The sequence below is a fragment of the Aythya ferina genome (genome assembly GCF_964211825.1).
Source record: "Aythya ferina genome assembly, chromosome: 2".
Lineage (NCBI taxonomy): Eukaryota > Metazoa > Chordata > Aves > Anseriformes > Anatidae > Aythya > Aythya ferina.
Window position 1 is genome coordinate 19914587 of NC_140297.1, and position 22508 is coordinate 19937094.

Sequence of the window (22508 nt, forward strand, 5' to 3'; positions counted from 1 at the left end):
TCAGCATAACCCAAGCAACCAACCCCTTTTTACTAAGCTTTATTACAGTAACCTTTTTCTTCAGTTACATAAAAGCAAACTTTTTTTTTTCTTTTTTGCTTTTCATAATTTGAAGAGAAATTATCAGCCAGGTATCCTGGAAGACCCATTAACAGGGTCTCGACTCCATGCATAAAATAATAGAAACTTCCATGGTAACTTTAATAGTAAGAGAATAAAAGCCCCTTTCTTTTATACAACTCTGTTCTCATGCTGACTTTTGAATATTATTTTTTCATGTATCTGCTAAGCATATGGCTGTTGCGGGATGCAGTACTCAGTCTGCATGCTTTCCAAGTGAAGAAAGACAACCCTAGGAACAACAAAAAATTGCTGGTGATTGAGTGACCATTTTTGTTACAGTATTCCCTTACTCTATTAGATTGAGTGACCATTTTTGTTACAGTATTCCCTTACTCTATTAGATTAATCTGAATAGGTAAAGATTGGCTAATTCTGGGAATGTACATTGAGATTCTACTGCAGAGGGTTGTTTGGATCATATTACAGAAAATAATAAAGTCTAACCATTGCTGGCTTTGTCTCAGTTTTGATAGGAAAACATTCACTTTTAGATTTAGCTTTTCTAAAGCTGAAGTTGAAAATACACTTTCAATGACCCTTGCATATGAAAAGTATAAATTACTCTTACACATCGAGAATTTAAAAGCACTTCTCTCTAACGGCACCCTGGGTAGCTCTAAACAAGGTCACATTAAAGTTGCATTGTTCCTATTTGAAATGTAACTATGCAGTTTCTTCTTTTATGTAGTTAAATGTAAGTTCAAATAGTAAGGGTCAAAAATTGACTGGCAACTCCTGTGCCAACCAATACAAGTTTAATGTTTTCCCTTCCTACATAATTAAGGACAGCCACAGAGTTTCACAAAACCTCTTTCAGTACAATTTATCTGTATTGCAGTACTGCTCAGAGGCTTCATCTGCAATTCTCTATGCAGTGCCTTAACCACTAGATCATCCTTCCACTTAAACATGATACAATATCTGTTATCTGCTGGACCTTATACCCAAACCTTATGAGCTGGTTACAGCACTAAGATGGTGTTTTGTCTACATTACCTTAACTTGTTAGCTATCCCACCTTTTATACCTGTATAAAGAACAGATTTGATATGAAAAATTGGTGAAACGTGCCAAACATTATTTTTACAACAGTCCTTCAGAATATAAAACTACGTTGTATTTATTCAAGAATGACTGACTGAAGACACTGCAAGTGGGATACCAGCTGTTATTCAAAGCATACTACATTCAGCATTTTTTAAAAAATGTAATTAAATGAATACATATCTGAATGATAGAAAACCAGGTTTGTCATATTTATGGGAATGCACATTTTGTCCAGTAGGACTCTGTACATCTGTAATATAATGGGCAGCCTTCATTTGTAGAAGTTCTGGTGAAAAGACAATGCCTTCAGTCGATCACAAAATGGCAATAAGCAGCTTTTCTGTGGTTTTGTGTACGGCCTGGGAAGTACTAGGATCCAAAACAGAAGCCTTTACTTTCTTGCTATGCTTAGGAGTTAACTTGATGGTTCTAACAGGTCTTAACCCCAGCCATGGGATATGGGACACAAAGGGCCTATTTTATGGGTAAGAACTGATGAAGTTCACAAGACACCTTCTAGAAGAAGATTTAAAACTGTTTCTATGGGTCATCTCTTTCAAGATATTGTCAAGCCACTTCAAATAACATAGAATAACTTTCTAGTTTAACAGTTTCAAAACTTTTCTGTCTCAGGTAAAACTCAGTCTCAATAAGTGAAATCACCTATCAACATAATTTTTAATGCAGCACATACTTGCATGTTTATCACAGAATCACAGAATCACAGAATTTTCTAGGTTGGAAGAGACCTCAAGGTCATCGAGTCCAACCTCCAACCTAACGCTAACAGCCCTCCACTAAACCATATCCCTAAGCTGTACATCTAAGCGTCTTTTGAAGACTTCCAGGGATGGTGACTCCACCACTTCCCTGGGCAGCCTGTTCCAATGCCTCACAACCCTTTCTGTAAAGAAGTTCTTCCTAACATCTAACCTAAAACTCCCCTGGCTCAACTTAAGCCCATTCCCCCTCGTCCTGTCACCAGGCACGTGGGAGAACAGGCCAACCCCCACCTCTCTACAGCCTCCTTTAAGGTATCTGTAAAGAGCAATAAGGTCACCCCTGAGCCTCCTCTTCTCCAGGCTGAACAAGCCCAGCTCCCTCAGCCGCTCCTCGTAGGACTTGTTCTCCAGGCCCCTCACCAGCTTCGTCGCCCTTCTCTGCACCCGCTCAAGCACCTCGATGTCCTTCTTGTAGCGAGGGGCCCAAAACTGAACACAGTACTCGAGGTGCACTCAAATGAACTGAAAGGAGCACTGAAACCTTTTCCATCAAATAGACAAATATAAATTGCTGTTGGTAATGGCATTACCCCTTAGATATAGGAACCTCAGTATTACAGTCACTCTTTTATTCTGTCACAAGACTTCTAATGCTATAACTATGCTGCCCAGGAAGGTCTTTCTCTCTTAGACTTCCATAGGTGTGCTGAAAAATAGCATCTAGTTGCAGGTGTTCCCGATTTGCACTGCTCAGCTAAACACACACTTCTTGATCACTTAGGCTAGATAAACAGCCCTGAAATGCCCTGAATGAGATAAGTACAATTGCTTAAGATCTTGGGATACAATTTGCCAATAAATACCAGTTTGGAATAAATTCTCAAACCTAATCAGAAGTCCACCATCTACTACAGTCTGCAAGCTTGTGACAACAGCTTTTTAGCTAGAGTGCAAGGTCTTTGCCCTTCTGTGCTTGGCAGTCTTTGGTTTACACCCTCTTAGCTACTGACATAGCAGGGTTGTTACATTTTGCTTTGTTGGACTTTAAGATTGCATCATCACCTCCTCAGAAAACAGAAAGGCTATTGATGAGTAATGTTTCACTGCTTTCTCATAGACAGTCATGGGGGAAGTAAATGTTTCTCTCACATTGGTTTGTAAAGAGCAGAAGAATCTGCTTTTCAGTACAGTAGTAACTGATGAGGAAAGACCTCTGTGCCATGGAAATGAAGAACCTATTTTTTTTTTCCATGTGGATAAAACTAAGAAAAGTTAATAAAAAGATCCTGAAATACTGATAAATATTGGAATGCTTTTATACTGTCAAAATAGTCAATTTAGATACAGCTGCATTTTTATTATTCCAAGTTTAGTGTCAATCTTTTGGTTAATAAAAAGTTTCCCTGTAAGAATAAGGAAGGATATCTTATGGTAGCAGTGAGATGGAGAGTAATACCCAAATGATTTGTGTCTGTATGGTGAGAAGGTGCTGAATGTGATTACAATGAACTGTAGTTTCCAAGAAAGAAACCTCCATCTCAAAGATTTTATATTAGCAATTTGGGGCAGCTATATGCCTATAATTATTTCTATTGAGCTATGGAGCCTTTTCACTCATAAGTCATCAGAAAGATTTATTATTATTATTATTATTTTGCTATATAGGTAACATCCAGTGCCCTGTGAGATTAGTTTATCTAGGTCTGTATCCCAGTTCCTATAATAGACTTGCTACCTCACTACATGTACAGAATGGAGATTGATTACTATGTGTTGGGCCTAGTCCAACTCAGCTGTGGTCTTAGATGGATCCACAAATGACAGTTTCTGCAGAGCACATTGAGTTACCATGTATTCAAGTTTCCTCTACCAAGATAGTCAATGCCTGGCATTCAGAGTTCCTTGAATAAAAGCCATTGTCCACCTCCAGTCAGACCATCCAACAGAGAGTGTAAGGCAATCTGTACAGCAGAGGCAGCAGATGATGAGACTTGCTGCCTCTGCACTGCAGGGCATGCATGCACGTACTTCTATCAGGTAAATTCTAGACGACAAAAAGCTGAGGCAAAATTGGTCTTCAAGTGTTTATGACAGATAATCATGCTGTTACATGTGATGAACACTGAGAAGAAAAATCTTACATTCCATATCAACAGTAATTGGTTAACAGCCAGTGTGTATATATATATATATATATATATATATATATATATATATTCAGGACTTCTGAAATCTGCAAATTGCTAGCAGTGGCCCTGAAATGGACCAGACTGCAGACTGCAGGAATGGAAACCTAGCTGGTCAGCAGTTGCTCTAATTTCTACTGCACCAAGAGCCAGAGCAGACAATAAGCATTTACAAGACTGCCTGCAAATCTGCTTTCCTGTTGCTTGCAGCTCAGCCAGCATCTCAACATTATGAGTTTCACTGGGTGCCAGATGTTTATGTCTAGATGAGGCAGAAGCAGCATTACAACTTCTGTCATATAATATTTAAAGCCTGATTAGGTATTTCTCATTTAATCACATATATTATTAATTTCAATGAAATTAGTCTTTCTCCCCACGCCTTTAACCAGTCAGTGCATAAAAGTTGGGTTGCCAAGGAAGAATTATTGCCAAGTATTCCAGTTTAGCTGACTGCATTCTGATTACTTAATAACGCTCAACTATGTGCAGAATTTGTCCTTGCTGTTAGCCACACAAAGTGCTGCGCTACTGAAAAAAACACACTCCCTTACCTCAGAGAAGGCTGCACTGCATTGGCTTAAGCACTCTTCTCAGCGTGGTTTATATTCCAGGTAGTTAAACAAGTCCACACCTAAGGAAAAATGCATGACTTCTTGCTGCACCATTCCCACAGTGCTAATGAGCGAATCAAAAATGAACAGCAAAAGCCTGCTCCGAGGAGCTGAATTTAGCGTTCCTGCAGAGATGTGGTACTGCACATTAGTGTCTCCTGTGGGACTGCCTGTATGCCTGGGATACTCAGCCCCAGCAAGGCAGCAAAAGTCAAGCCTTTAAAGTAATTGGGATACAAAGTGGATAGAAGGTAGAGAAATTCCTCACCCCACTGATAGGCGCGATTGGTAAAAACCCGATTCAGGCTGAGACATTTCTATCGCACAGCCCTCCTGGTGAAACTCCCCCAGTTCCCAGTGCAGGGGATGATTTGCCTGAGCGATTTCCCTGAGACCTGGCTGAGGACATGTCCCCTCCCCGAGAAGTTTTGGTGTGCTCAGTGGCATTTTGCCTTTCGGGGAACGAGACACCTCGTTCGTTTCTCCCGAAAATACTTTCCCCCTCGTGTCACACTGGGCCGGGACCCCTCCACGGGGCCCCGGGACGCCTCCCCTCAGCGGGTCTCCCGCCGGGCCTGCGACAGGTGCAGGCGGGAGGCGGCCGCAGCCGGGCTCCCCCCCGCCTGAGGAGCCGGCCATCGGGTGGCTGCGGCGCGGCGCTCGCCCTCCATCCCTCCCTCCATCCCTCCCTCTCGCTGCGGGCCGCGTCTCGCCGCGCCCGTGGGCTTGGCTTGCGGCTGCTGCCTGCGCGGGGCTCGGCGTGAGTCACCCAGCCGGCGGCGCGGAGAGCCGAGCGCGCAGGCACACGGAGACGGAGGCGGCGGGGGCGGGTGGCTGCGGGGCGGCGAGCGGGCGGGGGCGACAGGCAGCGGCTCCCCGCCCGCCCACTCCCACATGCTGCCGAGCCGCAGTCAGCCGGAGCGGCGCTCCCTTCCCCAGCCGCCGATGACCTCGTCGCCCGCCCGCAGCCGCTGAGGAGCCCCCGGCGTCCCGGGGCATGCGACATCGCCCGCCCGCAGCCCCGTCCAGCGCCGCCCGCCTCGCAGCAGCAGCAGCAGCAGCAGCAACCTCGGCCGCAGGAAGCCGCAGCCCGAGAGGAGCCGCAAGATGAACCCCCAGTGCGCCCGCTGTGGCAAAGTGGTCTATCCCACCGAGAAAGTCAACTGCCTGGACAAGGTGCTGGGGCGGGGGCGGGCGGCTCCGGGGCGGGGGGCGAGGCGGCAGGTGGCGATGGAAGCACCGCCAGCCTCTCGGGCTCAGCCCCGCGGGGCCGGGGCCGGTGGCCGGCCGTGGCACGGCGCTGACGCAGGGCTCGGGGCCGGGCCGGCTCCGCGCTCGCCGACCTCCGCCGGGGGCATCGCGGAGCTCCGGGGCCGGCCGCGGGTCCCCGGCGGCTTCCCCGAGGGCTGAAGTTGCGGGCGAGGCTGCGGGGGTCGCTGCCTGCTGGTGGCCGGGAGCCTCCGGCTGCCTCTTACGCAACGGGGCCGGTGGCAGCCGTGCCTCGTCCCTGGGGGCTGCTCGCCCTCGGCGAGGGAAGGAAAGGGGCGGCCGGGGGCAGAGCCGCCTTACGCGCTAAATTTAGTTGCTGCTGAGCGTGCCGAGCATCGCAGGAGTTGGTGGTTCCGTTCGCCCAGCATTGCGTCTTTAGCAAACGCTCTTCTCTCCCCCCTCCTCCCCAAAACCCCTTTAACTAGACAAAAATGTCAAACTCCCGCCTCGGTTATCTTTAAGACAGTCCCGGCAAGGTCAGCGTGTTGAGGGCTTGGTGTTTGCTTCAGCAGAGAATTTGCATTTCTGAAAGTGTTTCAGAAGCTCCTTCAATTTCGCCTGAAAGTGATTCCTTTGATGTAGTTTACAGAAATCTATAATGTACGGCCAAAAATATTGACCTGTAATTGTGTTTTTACATTTCCTGTACCCTAAAATAGCTTTCAAAACATCGGCTTTGTAAGTAATTCTACTTTACATTTCTTTACAGTACTGGCATAAAGGATGTTTCCACTGTGAAGTTTGCAAAATGGCTCTGAACATGAATAACTACAAAGGATATGAAAAGAAACCTTATTGCAATGCGTAAGTATTGTAAATGTCAAGTCTTGCAGAAATGCACATGAAAAGAAAACCTGGCCATGGATGTTGTCAAATAGGTATTGTTGTGCTGTAAAAACTTAATCTGGAGACGTAGCCGTGCAGCCTAGAGCAGCTGAGTATCTTTTCAGATGGAGTCTTGCATCGAAGTGATAGAAGGTGAAAATATTTGACAGTGATGTGTTTAGGCAGTGTTTTAATATAAGAACTCAGGATACAGGTCCTTTCCTCCAAGAAAGTGCCGGATCTGGTGCTGACTCCTATTATGTTCATTATTGGCCTGCCAGATTACGGTTATCCATTATGCAGCTCTCTATTCAGGGTTATGGACCTGATCAGCATTTTGTAATAAGAAAACAAACAAAGTCCTTCTTAGTTGTGTAGTTTACCAAAGGCAATATCCTGTGACAGATCATGACAACCTATTTTTAAAACTGTTATTTTGTTCACATATCTCAGATTACTAAAATAGATATTCACCAAATCCCTGCTTCTGGTGCTTCACACTATTTTGTATTTTGCTTCTCAGATTTGTTAAAGAAAATAGATGAGTTTTAGTTGTAGAATGTCATCATGTGGTATTCCACTTCAAGACTTTATTATTATGTGGATTTTGAAGAGTACTTTGATTCTTGGCTTGCAAATACTACAGAAGAACATTTTGATACGCACTCACGCATATGTTTATTGTTCTTCGTACCATGCTCCTAAGTGCATTTGTTAAGTGCACTTGTTAAGTGCATTTCAGTATGTTTTCATCTTCAGAGATGCTTATACTACGCTTTGTTAAAATGATATTTTTAATCAATGTAGAACCAAATTTCATCTTTGTATTATTCAGAATGTTGTTCATATATTGCTATTATTTTCACTTTTACCTCCTTAAATATATACATTAAAAGAGAAATTTTAAACTTTGGCCATATTGTATTTTTTTTTTTGTATTTCAGAAATATTTTCTAATAATCCTCTTAAAATATTTGTTTCGTGTTGAGGCAAACAGTCTATGGCTGACCTTTGCAGAACAGTTCAACAGCATATGCTTGTTTCTTGCAGGCTAAACTTGGTCAGGCAATGCCTATCTATCTGAAATAGGAGTTTTGTTATAAAAATTGCTGTGCTGCCAAAACTTGAAACACCTGTTTCAATGGACATAGTTGTGCTTGGATTATTTTAGGAACATACATTGTTACACGCATTTCTAGCTTTCCTTGAAACGCTCTGCAGTGTGTGTGGGTTCCATTAGAACTCTTAAAGTGTGTGGTGAGTTGCCAGTCTTACATGCTGTAGAGAAGTTCTCTAGGAAAGGAGACGACTCATGCTCCAGCAAGTGGCACGCTGCAATTCAGAACTGACCTAAAGCTTATTGGCCTTAGGTAGGACTCTGCTTTGGTAGTACTTGATATCAAGTACAAGTACAGGCTTACATTGCTTACAGTTGTTCAAGCTCTGATGGTACTTTGGTGCCTTTTATCTAACAGGTTGGGGTTGAATCTCCGTGGTGATACTTTGGTTTCCTGACCTTTCCTTTTCTTATATTTTGTAAAAACTGTTAAAAACTGTTAGCAGGTGCCCTCCATGCTATAGGTTGGGGTTTCCATGCTGTGTGTATTTAATTTCTGTTATCATAGAGTTCATCTATGTAGTTGTGTGTGATGTGTCTTTGTGTTTATAAATGACGGGGAATAAGGATGATGGATCTGTTGCATACCATTCAGAACTGCTGTTCTTCCTAGTAGTTGCTCTAATAAGCTTTGTTATAGTGATCCTTGGAAAAAGAATTGCTGTCTTTGCAATGTCCTGAAACAGGAAGAAACAATGTAAAAACACAGGAAAAGGGTTAACCTATCAAGTAAGAGCAAAATTTTAATATATGTATTTCAACAATGGTTATTTTGTTCTTAAGTTTTGGTAAACTTAGTTATTTGGAAGATGCTTTAAACAAATACTCTAAATAATTGTAAGAGTCATATGGAACCACTTATGGAAGACCAATGTGTGTTTTGTGGTTTCAGTGAACTCTAATATCCTTCAAAGAAGGAGTATGTTGTTTATGCAAAGCTGTATTTTGAATATGCAGTTTATTTAAATTATGGTATTTTGACATAGTACTCTTGCATCTCAAAGGTTACTCATTTTCAAAGCAGACGCCATTAAAGTATTTCCAATTAAGAATGTGTCTTTTCCAGTGTTCATTAGTATGAGGCAAATCCATTTTTATGTTAAATACTGCTTGATCAGAAAATCTGAGAAGAAAAGAATGCAAATTTACTCATACAAACACCTACAAGCTCTTGACAAAGAGCAATTACTGTTAGACTGTTTATTGAGGCCATCCATCAATGAGAGTGTAATTTGTAGATGAAAGTGAAAAAACTATGCACTAATTTGAATAGGAGAGCAATACCACTGAATTATTTCATATGTTTGGAAGCCATAGGTAGCTTTCTGTAAGGACAGTTGAAGAGTATGCATCTTCAGTAATGCTTGTATCTGGTTATTAGTTCAAAGGTTAGATAACACACTTGAGTGTATTTTGACCTTTGAACTTAAAGTATCTTACATTTTTTTTCAGATGCTGCAAGTAATCATTTTTGTCTGAATACTAGCAAAAAGCAGAAGTTTGAATGTAAAATATAATTGTTTTTCATTAGTATAAGAAACAGCTACAGATTTGTGTATGTTTTACTACAATCTATACTTTTGGTGGAAGGTAGCAAGGTCAGAAATTAATGGGTTAATGGGGACTGGTAAACCAAGAAGGAATATATTATGAAATACATTAATTTGCTGTCCATTAGAAAAGAACGGAAATACTTGTAAGTACAGGACTCTGCTTTCTTAATGCCAAGCTTTTGTTGGTCAGCCGGTCATTTTTCCAGCTAATGGTTGTGATCACCTTTGTGATATGGGTACATTGTCAGCAAAGTAGCTGCTGGGTAGTAGAAATAATACAGGTCAAGAAGCTGAGCTCCCTAGTATTGCAGTTCTGATGTTACTTTTGCAAATTGTAGATTTATTAAAGATTTTGCAACTGGGTTAAAAGGCAGAACTTTGTCTACATGTGCCTGTGTTTAATATGGTTTTAAAAAGAATGATCTTTCTATCACAGAGTTTCCAAGAAATTCATTAATGTCTCCTTAAAACCTTTTAGTTCACTTACTTGTAGAGAAAAGATTATACAACATTATTCTCTCCATCTTCTCTATTGTTTATGTAATTTGTGAGCTGTTTGAGTCGGAATAGTTTCTCTACTTGTTTGCAAGGTGCCTAGAACTACTGGGGGTTTGATCTCAGCTGGGACCTTCCAGTATTACAGTACTCTCATGATCTATGATACTGCATTTCTCTAATTACTTGCCTTCACACTTCATCTAAAAGGCCTCATACAAAAAGTTTTGCGTGTTTGTAGATGCTTGGCATGTTGACACTGCTAGGTTTGCCTTATAACTTCGGTCTTGCCTTCCGTTTGCTATCTGACTTCAGATAGGCTACATTTCTAGAGAGCTGCCAGATTTGTGCAATAATGTTAATGAGACTAAGGGCTCAGACTTGCAGTCCATTTTTGCAGTTCTGCCTGGTGCTGTGCAGGTGAATGAGCCACACTTTGTATCTCTGAATATTCACATAGGTTAGAAGGGTTAGGAAGAAGGGTTAGGATGATTAAAATGGCTTGGGTAATTCAAAGACTTGTTAAGTCAAAGTATCTATAATGCAAATCTGAACCCTTGATCTGCTTCAGCATCTACAGATATACAAAAAAGTGTTTAATATTATCTATATGGAAATAGTAAGAAGAAAAGTAATTATTATCATTATTTTTTGCAAACTCAGAGCTTATTCTTCTCAACTGCAAATAACCAATATGATGCTAGGAAATGAATGGCATTTTGGCAACTAACCGTCTGTGTACTAGTTCTCAAGCTTGTTAAATGATTGAATCGTGTAGGATGATTACATGGTAACTTTTTCTTACGAATATTCATATAAATGCTTTTTTGACAGATTCACCAGACCAAAACACAAGACTACTTTTTATGCAAAATGTAGAAGCTGAAATGCATATTTTTGGAATGTTCTTTCCACATTAGCTATACCTGCTGATGCAAACAAGACTCCCTGCATGTGTGAACACATCCGACAGAGATGTATTTTTTAATTTTTGCAAAACCTAATAGCTTAAACTTCTGCATACCTGATATACCCTCTTGCCAAAGGCAAACAGCCTCACTGTTGGAATAAATCCTTCTGAAATATTTAGTATCTAAAATTTTGCTAATCGCCTGCACACAGGGTAGCTTCATTCAAGTTTTTATTTATGACAGTCACCATATGGAATGATTACATAACTTTGAAATTTAAATCTACTGCCATCAGTCTTAGCATGGATTATTGACATGAAGAAAAACTCATCATCACCTTATTTTTTCTAGGTTTAATTTTTTTTAACTCATGCTAGTAGGAAATAGATATGCAAATACGTTTGAAATATTGTGAAGTTAGAAGACTTGTACTATAGTTTTGATCTACAAATACAGTCAAACTACACATTGTAAAATAGTATAGGGAAGAGATGTAAAATTTCAGTTATTTTATAGCAGGTTGGAAATTATAAGTACACAGTACAACTTTTTGGGCAGTCAGATAGGTTAGAAGTGAATGCAGCTGCTGGTAATCAGATGGAATCTGTTGCCTTTAGAGAGAAACTTCAATATAGGGGTTTGATTTTAGTTGTGAAATGTGCATCAGTTTTCTTTCAACCAGTCAGGAATCTTTTAGAAGGTGGACAGGTATGTGATGATATGATTTGTAATAAAATTAGTTAGAGTTATCTTATTTTTCAATATTGATTTTGGTGGATGAATATTTCTCAATTTAAATATGGCAATAAGAAAGAAAATTGCTCGGTAAGGAGCAGCAAGAGTAATCTTTCTGAAGTATGATTGCGACACTTTTAGGAGTTGCAGGAAAGAGAGTGCAAAGGGTAAACAGATTTTTGTTTTTTACTTTTCCATCATCAGCTGCTACTGAACACCTTATTTAGTGTAAAAGGATAGCACTGAGTTTGGGTTGAGGAATCAGATTTTTTTTCAATGCTGGAGTTACTGTTACAGCCAGTTATTATTATTTTTTTCTTCTATTTTGGACTTTCCAGTTGTTTCTGATTGTTAGTTTGTTCAAAAATAAGATATTATATAAACCAACCCCAACTGGTCATCCTTATAAAAGAAATAACCCAGAAACTGCCATGCAAACCTTTCTAGAAGACAAAGATTTACTCTTGATCACTTTTTAAACTTTGTATATTGAAGACTTTTGTCACAGGAAATAGTATAATATGAACAATGCAAATAACAGAACTATTAGAAAAATGTCTCAAGACAGAGCTAAATGTGTATATATCATTTAAGTCCATTATTTCTGATTCAGTGTCCCATTAAGTATGGACTCCAGTATCTGAGAATGGTTATTAGATCCCTGCTCAGTCATGTTTTCTATAAAAAAAACAGTTCTAAGTCTTTCCTCACAGATCATATTTTCTGCTTATTTTTGTTTCTCTACCTTCATTTATCTCCAAATGGTCCATCTATGTATTGAATTGTAATGCCCAATGGAGCATTACCAGAACTGGTAGAATAGGAAGAGTGCCCATGCAACTCACGTATAATATTTTCCTCCTAAGTCCCAGTGCAGTCTTTGCCTCTTTATTTTCTCCCAAAGTCAGGCTATTGTTGAGTCATATTCAGATTGTTGTAGGCTATGTTTTTATCTTTCTATGCAGAACTGCATCATCAGCAGTTGTTGTTATCCATTATCTGAGCAGTTGATTATTCTTGGCAAAGCGTACAATCTTCTACTTGGTTCTGATTGAACTAAATCTCCACTTTTTTTTCCCCAGGCTGTTTCTCCAATTTGTCAAATTCATTTTATATTCTAATTCTGTTCTCTAATGTGCTTACAGCTCCATCCTATCAACCTTCCCACCAGAGAGGTTGTAAGCACATTGCAAATTTAATAAGTGCAATCTTCATTTCATCTTCCAGGTCGCTGGGTGAAAGCATAGAATGGTATTGGGCCTGGTATGTACCTCTCTGTATCTGTCCCTTCTGATAGTGAGCAGTGAAGAATGATTGCAGTACTTCTCTGCCTAGTCATGAAGTGCTAGATCAGGTGTTAAATTCTGCATAAGAAGAAAGCAAAATTATGCAAGAGCATAATTGTTAATATTCAGGCAAACCCTGCTTAAATATGAGGAACAGCTACAGGAACATTGTAGAGGAAACATAGGTTCCTGCTACTTGGTGCTTTGGTACCTGACTTGGTTAACTGAGTATTAAGTCCAAATTAGAATTGATGGTATCCAGTAATGACAAGGAGGGTAGGACAAGAAGCCAAGGCTGCTCTCTAGACCAACTGAAGGAGCTTCTTAGGCAACATTTATTAAAGTCTCAGAAAGGTGTTTGATGCTTAAGTTTAAACTGTTTGAAGAAGGCAAATGTTTTGATCCCTATGACTATATCTGAGTAATGGGATGCAAAAATATTTCCCAGGTTCCATTTCAGTGTATTCAGTTGGCTGTGTCCTGATTGTGTGCTTGAAAAAGGCGTGTGTATGACCCCTTACATGGAAGTGCTGGTGAGTGTGCAGGGAGGGAACTCTGTGCTCCAGCAGGTCCTTTGGTTTGGGTTGTTGCAGGCTGTGGAAAGCACCGTCAAGTGCTACAGTTTAGCTGCAACAAGCCTGTTTCCCTGCTGGTGCAAATGGAGTAAAAAAACTGCCCTGAGGGAGATAAGTTTTTTCATGTTTTCTGTCAGAGGGGTGAATTCTTAGACTATGCTGAGCCAGTATTTTCATGTCTAGTACCCAGTGTGAGTGTAGGGTCTATGTTTGGAATGCATTTTAGTGTTCTGCTAGTTGGTATAATTGCTTCAAAGATACAATTGTAGTTCACTGTTACTTAGGACATTGCTAGGGCAAATAAATAGAATATTTGCAAATGAGTAGTATATGTTTTATTATTATTTTAATGCAAGACTGCAATAAATACGACATACAAAGCTATTTGCAAGCAATGCTTGTAGAAATCCTTGCTGTGTGGAAACCTGGTCTGTTGCCAGTTTTTGCTTTGACTCATGTAAACACACAGTTTTAATTTGTATAGTCATTGGTCATCATAGACTGCAGGTAATTTTTCCATGGAAGAGCTTATACATCTCTTTGGTACCAATAGTCACAAAATAAAGAAAAAATATTCTTCAGGGACAGTAGTTACTGAGAGACAGTGTCATTAATGGTGATTTTCTTTGCTTGGTATTTTAACCAATGTTAATACTCAACTTAATCTTTTTTTTTTTTTTTTTTTTTTTTTTTTTTTTTTTTTTTCCCTTAATGGGTATCACTTACAATAATCATACCTAAAGAATGATGAAGTTTGTTTCAGTAATATTTACTAAAATATTTAGGCAGCATAACAAGGACAATGGATGAAATCTTGTGATTCCACATTGTTTACTTATTTGCATTGCACAGCTTGAGCTTTGGAAGGGGTAATAACTGGTTGTAGTGAGTCTGTAAAATCTTGATGGTATGTTTTGTTAATGGTTTTGTGAGTTAACTGTTTGGGGGTTTTAAATGTTCTTAGCCATATAATTTCCTGTCACATTTGCTAAGGAACTTAAAAAATGTATTTTCACTTTTCTGAATTTGAACTTCTGTGCTGCTTTGCCAATACTGTTGATAATCCCAAGTGAACCTGCTGTCCTGATAGACTATTTCCTTTGTAAAGCTTTAAGAAAAATACGTATATGTTCCAGCCTTTCATGTCACTTTGAATTTTCAGAATAGGTGATGACAACGGAGAACAACAACACCAAGTCAGTCAGCTCAGTGCCAATAAACAGCTTTTGATGTTTACATATAATGTCACTGGAAGCTTTTCATAATTATCCAGACAACTTAACAATCTTGGCTGAGGGTCAATCAATACTATTTTTATACTTTCAGTGTTGTGGGGTGCTTACAGAAGTTTTGCTGAATTTAGAGATTATAAAAGCTATGTAGAATGCATGGTTCAGTTTCATGATGTTTTGGTTCTTTACAAAGGAGACTGTAGGCAGGGAAAAGTTTACTATGAGAAGAGTGAAGTACTTGTTGAATAACTGGTCTGTCTGCATGTAAATTAAATCAACCAGTTCATTCTACTCCTAATTACATAATCTCACACAGCAACTTTTTGAAAAGCTAAAAACCACTGTTAATTCTCTTTCTTGATCCATGAATTAGTCCATTTCTTCTTTCTTGATGTCAGAGTTGATAGTGTATCAGAGTTGAATATGGTATTTTCTTTTGTGATGTATTTGTGGAGGCTGAAGAGAGCAGGGTTGTTACCCATGTAACTTTTACTTGTACCAGGAGAAAGTGTCTGAATGATGAACAGTCCAGAATTTTTAATTTCTTGTATTTCCTCCTCCAGCTGTCTCTCCCCTCCACTCCCCCAAATCCTTTTGCTCTCGGTTGCAGTAGAAGTCTATGACCATAGTGGATTCCATAATACCTTAATGTGAGGAGGACATAAAAATGTGCCATCAAAGTCACAGCTGAGAGTGGTCTTTAGCTTTGGAAATGAAAAACTAATTGTAATTTGGCCAGTAATTATTTAAGCATTTATTGCAAAAGCTTTTTCTGGGAGGTGCATAGGTAATCTTTAAAGAGTGTTTCTTAAAATGTAAAACTGTATGGAAGCTGTGTAAATTTCCTTCTTTTAAGATCTTCATTCACAGTTTCCAAAATTCATCTGGGTTATTTTTCCTTAGAAGAGCAAATGTTTGGAGGTCAATCATGTTTTGTCTTTCTAAATGGCAGCATTTTTTCACACAGGTGTATTGGTGTAATGCCACTTTCACAAATTTAAAATAACTTCATACATTTTAATTTAGTTACTTTATACCTCAGGTGTGTGTGTGTGTGTACATGTGTATATATATATATTTTGGAACTTGGTAAGCTAAATGATAATAGCTGTTTTCATTTTGTTTTGTTTCAGTTTTACTCTGGAGGAATTCAATTCTTGTAATACAACTCCTTCCAGCATCAGAGTACTATAAATAGAAATATTTAGGGAAAGATTAAGAGAATAAAATACTGCTTTTAGACTTAATTAAAATGCAAGTAGCTAAGCTTTGGAGAGGAAAAAAAAATGGTAAGATGAGATAATTTGCCTAAATTAAAAGGAAATACAACAAAAAAAGCCCCACAAGTAACACCATAATGTTTTATTTAAATAAAAAAACAGTACCATGGACTATTTCTTCTGAACAGTGTCGAGTGGCATGCATTCACAGTGAGTGGAGTGTTCAAGTGTTGTATTGCAAGAGGAAAGACATTCCTGACTGGGTTTGCCAGGTCATACAGAAAGAAAAGGGGCCAACATGATGATTTCTGGCAGTGGAAGTGCTCAGTGAGTGGCTGACCAAAAGATGATTACTGCAGTTAGAACTGGCAAAGTGCTTTGTGTGTTGATACCAAAGGGAGGCTGCAATCTGTGTTGTAGAGAACCTACCTGAAAAAGTATATGTTTAAAAACAAATCTTCCTAAGGGACTTAGTGCATATGTATTTAAGCTACTGGTGTGTTTGATACAATGATGGTAGTGCTTTTGTTGATATTGGTATCTGAAGGGCAATAGAGAAAGTGGGGTGGAATAGAGAAGGAATGCCTGTTGAAAGAGGCATTGCGCAAGAACAGTTGCTGAATGGCCTATCGTGGGCGTATTAGATATAAATTTTGCTATAATATAAAAAGGTCTCTGAGTTTTATTTTGTAGTAGTTGATATGATTTTGTCAGGCTACCAGAAAACAGAGATGAAGTTTGTTACAACAGTTATTAGCATAACTTGTTGAAATACTGTAGCATTATCACAAAATTTGTAGGAGGAATGGAGAAAGGAAAACTAGACCGGAGGAAAAGTATCAAGAGATATATTTAGAAGAATAATATTCCCTGAAATATCTGAAAGGGATTGACAGGTCTAGTAAATGAGACTGAATGATAAGTATTAAGGGAAACTTAATAGTGATGATGTGTCTACTCATAGGAGAAATAAAGAGAATGAATGCATGCAGGGGAAGCAAGGATACCGAGGTGGAAAAGAGAAATAATTAATTAATTTACAAGAATGCATGAGCTTTTCAATTTAGCAATGGCAAACTAAATCTCTGAAATGGTCACATTTTTGGCCCTGCTTGCAAGTGGGGTACTCTCCTAGAAGATGGCCAGTTGGAATATGACAGGAGGTTTTGGTTTTATTTGACCGAAGAACTTTGTCTAGCCAAAGGGGATTAAACACAGCCATTCTTGGGTAGCTCACTTTTAAGACTACTATGTGGTTTGTTTTATGGTTATGTCAGAAATGTTGGAAATCCAGATTAACAAGGATGGAAGAAGCTGGAAGAAGAAAAAGGAAGAGCCAAGTAGTTTAGCTCTGACTGAGTTAATGACCAATCTTTGCCATCTAATACATTTCCATGCAGTTCTTGCAGGGACTATCATGGAATATTCACTCCCAGGCTCAGTTCTGTTAATTCTGTTATTTTAACAATAATAAATTGATATTCAGAATGGAACAAGAGATACCATTATTATATGAAATATGATTTGATTTATTGGCACTGCAGGTACTGAAGAATAAGTCCTGATTTGAGGAACTTACAGTGAAGTTTTTAAATTGTTATCAAATTAGAAATTCATAAGAACTTTCTGGGCAATGCGATAAAATACAGTTTCTCACTTAATTTTGTGCCCCTGAAAAGAATGTCTCTGTACACTGAAATATTAGGCTATTAAATAATGTCGCCATGAAGATGAAAAGCTTGAGGGGAAACTAAGAAATACAGTGAGAATCATGGGAAAATGAGACCAGCATATATGATTATTTTTTCTGATAGTCTAATGCAGGCAAAATGTGAACTTTTTTTTTTTTTTTTTTTTTCCAATGAGATGAATGGATATTCTTCTGTACATTAATAACTTAGATTGGTAGTGCTAATTTTTTGCATTTGTCAGTTATGAACAACTCAGCATAGGCAAATAATTACTTTTGGAGCATGTTTTTAAATGTAACAGAGTATCTGGTTTTATAGGCTACGAAGCGTCTTCTGTATCAATTAGCATTTTTGTAAACTAGGAAATATTAGTAATATTTATAAGTAGGGATTTCTGTTCTTGTTACTTCAGGAAGTTTAGAAAGACATCCTGAAGTCTGAAGAGAAGCTGGTCATGCCTTTACATGGATCAATTCTGCACGCTAAAGACCTTTCAGGATGACTTGTGCTCTTGTGAAGGAGAAGCTCAAAAGAGTAATATACAAATTCCTTGCACTGATTAAATACTTTGCTTTCATGACTAAGTTACTGCTGCTTCAAGCCTCATTTGGGTCAGCAGCAGGAATCTCTCTTACTGCCCAAAAGGCAATGACAGATTATATGTCTCCTATGCAGAATAATACTGTACATGGAATGTGTTCACAAAGGGAAAATTTAAGCTTGTCAAACTGGGTACAGATGCAAAGGAGACTGTAATGTGCTTTTAGAAGTTGAAGGAAACAGGGCAAAAATGGTTATTTTTCTCTAATTACTTATTCCACCCTGAGGGAAATGGCAGCTCCTCTTTTTCATAGCATGCTCCATCCCGTCCTTTCTGCTGTGCTGTAGACACAGGCTCTGACTGACTTTGTTAGGTTAGCAGATCAGCCCCTTTGTTTTCTTCTCCCATTTTTTCTTTGTGCATCAGCAAAGCCACCTGGCTGTTCAATTTCAGATCTCTCCAATGGGTTTCTCATCTCTATTGCATACTTCAAGTGTGACTAATTCAACGTCTGATGTGCTATGACACTGCCCATGATGTGAGAGACAGATGTGTCTCCCTTGTATTTCCATGTGCATTGTTTGTGTACATCCTGGATCTCAATTGGAAATGTTTCAGGGTCTCCTTTTGATGTGTATTTTTAAAATGTTTGTTACAATAAGGCACTACTTCACAACTGGGATAACAGACGTTGATACATGCAGTTAATAGTAGTTATACATCTCATGCTGAAGAAATTGGAACTGGGCGGCCGTTCATGAACAGATGGATTGTTATGAAACTTCCACATTGGTAGCATATTAGATTAACAGTTCTCAGTATTAATTTATACTAATTCTATACCTGTTTTTTTTTTTTTTTTTTTTTTTTTTTTCAGTTGAACAATTGTTTACTAGGAAATGTTTTGCAGGAATCTGCCAGTTTAAACTTTTTTTTTTTTCCCTCATGTAGCAATCTGTATTTTAATTGTATTGGTTTATAGTAGTAGAATGCTTAATTCCAGGGACAAAATATTTAGCATTGTCACTTGGACTTATTTTGCTTACATGTTTTTACTGAAACAAACTTTATCAAAACATGAAAATATTATGTATGTCAGTTATGTATGTTAATTTTATTATAGTTGTATGCTACATTTAGCATTATAATGACAGTTTGTAAATCGTAGAGTCATAGAATGGTTTAGGTTAAAAGGAATCTTTAAAGATCACCTAATCCAAGACCCCTGCCATGGGCAGGGACATCTTTCACTAGATCAGGTTGCCCAAAACCCCTTCCAACCTGGCTATCAACATTCCCCATGATGAGGCATCTGCAGGTTCTCTTGGCAACCTGTTCTGGTGTCTCACCACCCTTGTGAAAAATTTCTTCCTTATATCCAATTTAAATTTATCCTCTTTCACTTTAAAACTGTTGTCCATTGTCCTGTCACTACAGGCATTGGCAAATAGTCCATAAATGTGAAAGGAGGTAGACACTCTGCAGAGCATGGAGTTACAGTACAGCTGGAGTTCGGCGATATAGCTTGTGAAGAACAGCCATTTTAAGAAGATAATTTTTTGAAGAAAATTTTGAATATTAAAAAAAATAATAAATTGAGTCACAATTCTTCTCAAAAAAGAAGTTTTTCCCAATCATGGGTAATTTTAAGAATGTTATGAGTACATTCAAGCAACTGCATGCAAGAAGCTCTGCTGTTCCCTGAGGTGTGGGAGGAAGTTTAAAGGAAGTTAATAGTACTAATGTCCTTGTAGAGCACTTTAACACATAGGCTTTACAGTTGTAGCAGCCTCTTTTCACTTTTTTCTTATTAGACGTATATTCTTTTAATTTTATTAGGGTTTTTATTGACAGCTGTATTCTATCTTCTTCATGTAGGTTTCAATTAAAATTTCTGGTTCACTCCCTGTTACTTTAATGTGCCAAACAATGTGTTGTGGAAGGAGTGTTTACAAGTATGTTGAATATCACACTGGAAAGCAAAGTCAGGATCTAGTACATAGTTAACTCCAAACAATCCCAAAGCTGTTAAAACATTTACAAGGACAGTATCTCAATATATTTAAATCTGATTTTCTCACAGACATATAGAATTAATTTTGAATTGGAGTCCTTACATTCTGTGGTTTTTGCTCGCTATAGGAGCATTTTAGAAGGTTTTGGCTCAAGTCTAAAACTGATAGTGTATCTGCTGGAGTTTTTGGTTTTGAAATAAAGGTTTCAGATAAAATTTAGTCTTGTGTATCAGACTTCCTTTGGAACTTGATGTCTTCTGTAGTCATGTGTGATTAATATACTCTTGGAATGGAGGGTAGCTTTAAACTTAAAATAATTAAAGTTCTGAATAAACATGTTTTGTGTCCTATGAATGATGATTCTGTTGCTGTATTTAAATCTTATTTGAAAGAAGCCTTTCAGAGAAGAGGTAATCTATTTGCATGGGTGGCTTTTCTTACCTGATATATAGACTATATCAATTTGTATTATCTTGCAAGGAACAACTCTGCTTCATATTTACAATCCAAAAGAAAGACAATGCTCCATGTACTATCTTGAGACTTCTAGCTGAAACTGTTAAAGTTGGGGAGATTTTATATTTGACTCATTGGTGCTTCCTTGTGTTTCACAGTGGAATGACCTGTTATGGTTTTGAACATTTTCTATTGCAATATAGTTATTTGCTTACTGACTGTGAGCAAATTGAAGTTTAGGTAAAAATGATTCCTCTACCTTTCCTCACTGCTGTATGCACAACTTTAACCTGAAACAGATAGTTTTTGATTCTAGATTTGAAAGAAAGTACCTGTAAATGCTAAACAAAAAAATAAGACAAAAACAAACAAAAAAACCCCACAAAAATCAATGGTATTTTTCTATCCTTTGTTTCTTGTAGGGAAAAAATATACTTAACTGCAAAATACATTATTACTTGAAAAATGTTAATTCTGGAAAGAATTATGTAGGTCATTTCAGTACATACATTCCTTGCATTTTTTGCAGATTTTTTCCATTTCATTGTTACTTGTAATAAAGCTTACATTAATTTTCCAAAGTTCTTATTCTGAAGTAAAATAAAAGAAAAATAAGTGATTTGGTACTTTCTTTAAAGAAATAAACAGCATTGTTTATTTCTTCAAGGCACCATTTCCATATCTGCTATAAAACAAGTATACTGAAAAAGTCATCTGTATCTGTAGTCATTAATCCGTAGTCAGATTAAAAATCATCTTTAATCTGTAAATTAAAGAGTAGATGAGCAAGAGCTGGGAAAGCATGTACTCAGAGCCCTACAAATTGTCAAACAGGCATCAATTTTTCCAAAAAGCAATGGGATTATTTTTGAATAGAGGCAGCTTAATCACACCTTTAGTATGTTGGAAGGCACTGGATATGAAACCAATGGGTACTGTTAGAAACAGACATCTGAGCTGGAAAGATTTTCCATATGCCAGTGTGAAGCCTGTACTAAGTAGACCTTCATAAACAATTCTGTTAATGCATAGGAATTCTGTGTTGAACTTGCAATATGGATTGCAGAATACAGAAAAGCAGAAAAGACTTGCTGTTCCTGTAAAAAATCAGAATTTAAACCAGGAATGCAGTGATGGCATGAAGAGAAAGATCCTGCAAAGTCAGAATGTCATTTATTTATGCTGTCATTTAAAATGTAAAATACTCGAATAGCACACTAGTCAATTACTTCAATTGTTTGGGTAGTGCCTAGTGTTAGTGGGTTTACACAGAGAGCTGTACATGGAGGTTACATGAAGCTGATGGACAAAAACATTTTAAAACAATACATGTCTCTGGTGGGGGACTGAAATGTCACAGAGCATCATTTCAAGGAGTGACCAGTGAAGTGTCACACAAGCTTTTCCCATTGCTGGAAAGCAGTAGTGTATAGAGTCTCTGGAAAGTAATTGAAGTAGGTCTATACTTACTCCACGTTCTGTTTTTCAATGTTACGAATTAAAAAATACAGCTTGTTGTACTTTTTTTGAGTGTTAAATTTATCACCCTTTCCCAGAGGGAGAGGCATGCTCTGTGGAATATTTTGTTATGGTTTGATTTCACTCCTACTGTAAGCAGAAAAGCTTTCTATTGACCTTACAAAAAGATGTACACACTAGGACAGTGGAGAATTTGGTTAATTTTTATTTTAACTGGCATAAGTTATTAAGACTAGTAGGCATTTCTGCAAGACAGTAAAACAGTGGAGAGAGAAGTACTTACTGAACAGTACCAATGGTACAAAGCCCGGGCACATTAAAGCACAGCACACCCTGGCTGAAACAGGAGTGGGAAGATGCAGAAATGTGCTGTTCAAGGAAGGTTGAAGTTGTCACTCATAGAATTCAGAGCAGAA

The 22508-nt window shown here is 38.4% G+C and overlaps 1 protein-coding gene and 1 long non-coding RNA gene across 3 annotated transcripts in view; one reads left to right on the top strand and one right to left on the bottom strand.

Moving 5' to 3' along the window:
• LOC311431984 overlaps positions 1 to 5271 on the bottom strand; it is a 46316-nt gene extending 41045 nt beyond the window's left edge. Inside the window, exon 1 of the long non-coding RNA XR_014689752.1 lies at positions 4633 to 5271. This is a non-coding gene — a long non-coding RNA (uncharacterized lncRNA). The remainder of the gene's footprint in view (positions 1 to 4632) is intronic.
• Positions 5272 to 5562: 291 nt separating this feature from the next.
• The window catches only part of NEBL (nebulette), a 259446-nt gene continuing 242500 nt past the window's right edge, over positions 5563 to 22508 (top strand). The window contains exons 1-2 of one of the 2 annotated variants that reach the window (XM_084511946.1): positions 5563 to 5868; positions 6671 to 6765. In XM_084511946.1, the coding sequence (XP_084368072.1) occupies positions 5800 to 5868; positions 6671 to 6765 (164 nt within the window). In that variant the 5' untranslated portion in view covers positions 5563 to 5799. The remainder of the gene's footprint in view (positions 5869 to 6670; positions 6766 to 22508) is intronic. The other variant, XM_084511945.1, reaches the window with a different exon arrangement.